Source organism: Centruroides sculpturatus, unplaced genomic scaffold, assembly GCF_000671375.1.
Source record: "Centruroides sculpturatus isolate CEXI.00-Female unplaced genomic scaffold, Cexi_2.0 scaffold102, whole genome shotgun sequence".
NCBI lineage: Eukaryota > Metazoa > Arthropoda > Arachnida > Scorpiones > Buthidae > Centruroides > Centruroides sculpturatus.
In genome coordinates, this window is record NW_019384295.1 from 74,823 (window position 1) to 81,674 (window position 6,852).

Consider the following 6,852-nt stretch of genomic DNA (forward strand, 5'->3'; position numbering starts at 1 on the left):
GCAAACAATTACAAAATTTGTTGCAAGAAAAATTATCATATTTTCATAACAATAAATACAAATGAAATTTTATATATAAAAATAAAAAGGAAGAAGAAGAAAAAAAAAAGGATTGATTTCTTATTCTTAACTCATCTTTACAAATCTCTGAAACAGCTGCGACACAATCAACGACTATTTGCAACCACTGCAAAGATCAGCAAAGATTTTAAACGATTTTTACGCCTTCTTTGTTCTTTTAAATGCCTTTATATATCGAAAATTTACAACTTATCTTATTTGAGTTTTCAGCCACATCTTGTTTATAAATGTCTTTAGGTTAGATTCTAAACTCTTAACATTCTAACCGTATCCTAAAGCTATTTAAAGATAAAAGCAAACATTACAATGCGCTTTAACCTTACAAACCTCACAGTTATTTACCCTGATATAGAGATTTTCAAAAGCCTACATGATAAGATTGGTCATCTGTAAACAAAATGGCGTCAAATGTATTTATGGATAAAAATAATATAACTTGTAAAGTTGAAAGGTTTTTCGTGTTTTCTTGTTGCACGATATAAGATTTAAATATATATATATATATACAATAAATAGTTTCTTTGTAGATGATAAAATTATATTTGATTTATTTTCTTTTATCTTTATTACTTCGTTTTATTTATTATCTTCAGAAACCAAGTTAATTCCTTAATAATGACATCTAAGGAAAGATTTTCATTAAAATCAGCTTACGCTTTAGAAGAATTAATGCCCCTAAGCTAAGTTTCTTCCTTTCCCTCCTTTCAACTTGATAAAAATTTAGCCTTTAAAATGAATTTGGCTACGGTCATATGCACTAATTTGCAAACGAATTGTCATATTTAAATGAAGTTTTAATTTTGATTATTCTTTCATTAACATTACTTTTAAAAATATTTGAAAGTTAATTTAAAAGTAGCGTTAAATTAAATTATCGGTTTTCATCTTTTGTGAATAGTTCTTTTATGGTTTATTCAACATCTGACTCTTTCATTTGTTTCCGGTGAAAAATCATGGAAGAGTATAAAGGAAGTTGGATAGTTTATAACAACAAGAAAATTGGATAGTTTTCCTGAACTTCAAATGATTTTCCAATTAAAAATAAAAATTTTTCTGCACAAAATGCCAATCAAATATTTCATGGATATCTGGACATTGTTCTTAATGGAATTTTTTTTAAATATGTATTTTTTAACGATTTGATAGGAAATTTTCGTTGATAACAGCATACAGATTAAATTCCAACATATATTTTTTTAATTAAAATTAATATTTCATTGCATATTTTTACGCTTGATGTAGATAAAGAGAGAGTTGATGCATCCAGCTTTCTATTCTTTACATTTCTCTTAAAGAAAAGAAAAAATACGAATATATATCATTTTTATAATTTATTATCAAGTTCTTTATATATATATATATATTAGGATCATTACTCTAAACAGCTTTTCTTTATCTGTGATCCAAGCTGGAAAAAGACTCATACACTATACGCTCATAAAAATCATTGGAAAGACATAGAGGCTTCTCTTATTATTTGGACAATTAAGATTACTGGAGCATGACATGGTTGTGTAGTTGTCGCGATATTTCATCGATGAATTTCTTGTTGGTGTTATTCCTTTGATCTCTCACGAGAAATCATTGTCTCCTTCAATAAGAAAAAATTTTCTTTGATTAAGGACTTCACAAATCATTTAATCAATAGCTGCATCAATCGATTTAAAAACCTTACACATTCCAAGTTTAATTTTGTATTATTCTAATGTTTTCAAATAATAATAAAATATATATATATATATATATATAATTTTTTAAAATAAAATACTAGAAATTTTCGTTATATTTTGAATTTTATAAAAAAAATTTTTTGATAACGATAACTGTTTTTTTTAATGTTTTAGAGTAATAAAATATGCAAAGGTTTTTCAATTCTTTTTTTAGAAAAAAAAGAAGTTAGATCTAAGCTGTCATTCTTCCCAACTATCCGCAATATACTGTAAGATGCAATGGCATTCGATTTTTTGTCATTCGATCTCTAAGCATTTTATAAAAATCAGTTATTCTGTACAATCCTTTATCCATATTGATGTCGAGTTTAGCTTGAGAGTTATAGATTTTATTTTTTAAGACAATTTTTAATATAAAAAATTCAATTTATTAATATAAAAAAAACATGAAAAATTACAAAGATATTAATTTAATCATTAGAAAAGTTAAATTTGTTGAAAAGAATTTATTTTTTAATATTAAAATTTCAAGAAAAATTCTCTGTTTTGAATAGAAGACAATGTAAAAAAAAAAGTTTTTAAGTATTTATATAATGCGATACTTTTATAAATAATCGGGACAATTTCTATTTAAATATTCATCTTAATTGTTTTGTTGTGACATGTTAATAATGTATTGGAGTATTTTTCCTAAAGAAAAATATAGACGTCTTTGTGTTCATTGTACATGAACAATAGTTAAAATTGACAGCATTGAACGAGAAAGATAATTAAAACACACTCGACAATTCACAATGGTGACATTTAAGATATTAATGCGATGTAAACACTTGGAGCATACGAGTATATATCATACGTTGAATGGTTTTATTTTATATATTTAAAATGGAGAAACGAGAGCATAATGGAAATATTTAATGCTTAATTTACTTGGTGGTCAAGTAAATTTTCGTTTGGTATTATCAGAAATTGGAGAGGATGGATAAATGAAGACATCGATAACTACAGACAAATGAAATGTCATCTTTATGATAACTTTACTCTTTGAAAGATAAAGGAAATTTATCAGAACTTAGACAAAATTGATTAGTTTTGAAGATAGTGTTTGGTCTTATTCTATATCTTCAATGCTCTTTCATATGAATTATAGAATATTATATAGTGTTATTTAATCTTAATCAACCTTACATAATGATTATATAATAATAAAATAGATAAAATGTAGCTTAATAAAATAATATCTAGAGAATATGGTTATAAAATTATCAATTTAAAAAAGAAACTTGCTAAATTGTTTTAAAAATTATATAGGCTATATATATATCTTTTTGTATTACATTTATTATGCATAGTTTTTTATATTATTTGAAAAATTAATTATATTATTATTATTATTATACAGGTGTCCTGGATCAGACTCCGAGATTTCCATCTGCTTACAGTGGCACTATATACATATACAAGTGACGATCGATTTCATCCTATACATAGGCAATATTCCAATGATTGGATGTTACAAATAAAGTTTTCTCAACCGAGTGACGAAGGACTTTATGAATGCCAAATAAGTGCTGATCCTTCCATAAGTCATTATGTATATTTAAGTATTGTAGGTAAGTGTCGAAAAATTTCATTTAAAAAAAAATGTAATTATTAAAATGAAAATATAATTCAAAAGATTTCATCGATTTAATATGAATTTTCTGTTTATTATAATTAAGAAGAAAAAAAAATAAAAATAAAAATCTATTTTTCGAGTTTTCAATATCAGATTAAGTTAATTTCAAAAGGAATTGCAAATATAAAATAGACAAGGGGAAAAGAGCTCTCAGTATTTCTAATTAGTGGATTTACGAGAAACTTAGCTAATTAAATGTTGGAAAACAGCCAAAAGTATTAATTAGATAGAAGGTATGCAATATACCCTCTAGCGATTTGTGAAGTAATTACGCGATTTTCTTCTAACACTTCGAAACTTAAAACTGCGTATTGAACAAATTATAGATCTGGTTAATAATTTATCGTTTGATAATCGTTTGTATTTCTACGACAGCGAAAGAAAATTTAAAGTTAGAATTGATAAACCTTAATTTATTTATTTGTTCTTTTCTTTTTTTTTCCTTATTCTTCTTTCTAGTTCCAAAAGCAAAAATCCCAGGAGCGACTGATCTTTACGTGAAAGCGGGTAGTGACATCAACTTGACTTGTATTATTAGTCAAAGTCCAGAACCTCCCTCTTTCGTTTTTTGGTATCACGATAATAGAATGATCAATTACGATTCTTCTAAAGGAGATACTACCGTACAAAAGGCTTCTGGTGATACTGCCATAAGTCGATTAACTATCAGGGATGCTCAACCAGAAGATTCTGGGAATTATACTTGTGGTCCTTCGAATGCCGATGCTACAAGTATACTTGTCCATGTCCTAAGAGGTAAAAATAATAATTAAGAAAATTTTTTTTATATATATATCTATATTTTCAGAAGCTAAAAAGATTTTTTTAAAATCGATTTAAGTCTTATTTTNATTTTTTAAAATTCTTCAAAAAATAAATAAATAACAGACTTTTCAGCAGTTTTTAAACTATAACTTAATCCGGAAATAAGAAAAAACAAAAAAGAAATAAGCATAAAGTCGACTTACAAATAGTTGTCTGGTGTTTAAATTCTGCATTAGTATGTGAACAAAACGCATTTAACGGAAGAAAAATTTTCGTAGCCACGTCTTCAATTATTCTGATGTGTTTATTATCAGATTAAATCCCCCTAATATTGATTACAGCATTTTGTCTTCTTGATGTTTCTCTAAGCGTATGTCATAAGTAAAAATTCAAATAATTTAAAACGTAATCCTAAAGCTTACATTGGGAAATCGACAAACCAGTATGATAAATCCTCCTAAATGTGACGCTTTTTAGAATTTTTGCATTTTCTTTCCCCCTCTTCTTCTCTCTCTCTTTCTCTCTCTCTGTCTAAGAAAATGAAAACAATGAATTCAGCTAAGGACGAATAATGTAAGAAAAACAGATGGCGAATACTTGAAGAAAAAGATTTATATTCTTATGCCAAAAAATCGAATTTTAAAACAGTACAAACCTAACACTTTTTAGTTTTAAAAATACTAGAAGGAATTATTTTAAGCATGCAACAGATTCTTTTATGCATTTTATATATTTAAGAACTTGCTCTAAAGTATATGATTAACAATGTTAAGCTCTAGTTGACTGAATTTTGCACGTAAATTCTTCTTCCTTCCCCTTCTCTCCCTTTTATTCATTCAAACATTGAAGAAGTTTCCTTTTCTTTAGCGGATGATACCGAAAAACGAAAAATTCATGACTGACTATCAGAAAATCATTTGATTTACACAAAGATTTTCTTAAAAGTATTCAAATAGATTCTTCCAAAATTTTATTTTGGCTTAATGCCAAGTGCAGCAACGTTGAATGGACTTTCAGAATAGGAACAATCTGCATTTCAATGTTCATAACATATAAAAATTATTCTACTCACAATTTGATTGATTGAATTTAATTCTTGTTTTCTTTCTTTCTCTTTTTCTTTTTATGAAAGTTTTATATTTTCACAAAATGTATATTTATATATATAAATAAAAGTACATCCCTAAACAAATTCGATATTAGAATTTTAAAATAAATTTCTCAGAAATGTTAATAAAAAGAAAAATTTAAATTTCGTAAAATTTTCATTGAAAATTTATCAATTTAACATACGAAATTGTTTAAGTTATTTATATTTTGCCATTACTTTTAATGGTTTTGTATACAAGTTATGCAAGAAAGAAAGTGAAATTTTAAATTATTTTCATTTTTACATTAATATGTTTACTTTAAATTATTACATCTTTTAAAATTTTCATAAAAATCTAAGCTTCTTTTATAAATAAGTAGAAGAGATAATCTTTAATGCTTAAATAACCTTGGATAAATATGCTGACAGTTCTTAGAACTTTGGGAATTCAACAGCAACTCTTGGGTCATATACATATTGAATACTTCATTTTCTTTATTATTTTTAATTAAATAAAACATATTAAATTCATTTATTTTATTCATTAAGCTATGAATATTCTAATTAAAATCGTTACAAAATAATATGCAAGCCGTCTAGAATATTTTAACTAACAACAATGAATAGTGATGATTAAATATATTCCAAAATGGAGAATAATTTTTATATTATTCTTATGCAAAAATTCATTATTTATCATTTTAAGAAATCTTACAAATTCCTTTAACATTTGTAGAAGTAAATTAAATAATACTAAGAAGTTAAAGCTTTGTTGTAAATTTAATTTCATCTCAATTACAACAAACAGCAGACAAATTGACCATTCACTTTATTTTTCTATATACACAAAGTCATTTGTTACCCATAACAAATAACTAAACTTGACTTTTAAAGAAAGGAAAATTTTTATTTTTATTTTATTTATTTATTTTTTTTCTTTACTAAGTGGCATTTCAGCATGCATTTTATGAAAGAAGTGCTGTGCCAAAAATAGGATATTGACAGCAGTTTCCAGTTCTTGGCAAATGGGTAAAAGAAAGAAGATATTGTTTTTTGATACGTTACACTAAGCCTGTTGGACAGTAAATTATCAAGAAAAATAACTTGTTTCATAGAGGGGTGAATATATTTTGATTTACAAATGTTTATACCATTGTAATGCTTTAAACTGTTGCCAAAATAGTATTTAGTTTCTCTTTTAACTTCTTCTATTTTAGTTTACAGTTCCTCCTCCATTTATGACTCAAAATAGATTATCTTATATACATTTTAAATAATAATAAATAAAAAATTTTGCGAGAATTCAATGAATATTATGTTATTATTAATATTCACTTGCAATTTCTTTATGTAAGGCCTTAATAACCTATCTCGATCCACGATATGAAAAAATTCTTATAAAATGATAAAAATATATTATTCATATAAAAAATTAATTCAAAACTATATGAAGAGAAAATAAAATTTAAATTTAAATGTTTAAATTAAATAATAATAAATATATTTATTGTGTAATAATTCAGTATAAATTATTCAATAGGTCTAAAATTAAAAAGTTATCCCAAGAA

At 25.1% G+C, this 6,852-nt stretch overlaps 1 protein-coding gene across 1 annotated transcript in view; it reads left to right on the forward strand.

The window, feature by feature from the left end:
* LOC111620562 (zwei Ig domain protein zig-8-like) overlaps positions 1-6,852 on the forward strand; it is a 64,275-nt gene that overhangs the window by 44,282 nt on the left and 13,141 nt on the right. Inside the window, exons 2-3 of the mRNA XM_023362546.1 lie at positions 3,154-3,364; positions 3,889-4,188. Of these exons, the coding sequence (XP_023218314.1) occupies positions 3,154-3,364; positions 3,889-4,188 (511 nt within the window). The remainder of the gene's footprint in view (positions 1-3,153; positions 3,365-3,888; positions 4,189-6,852) is intronic.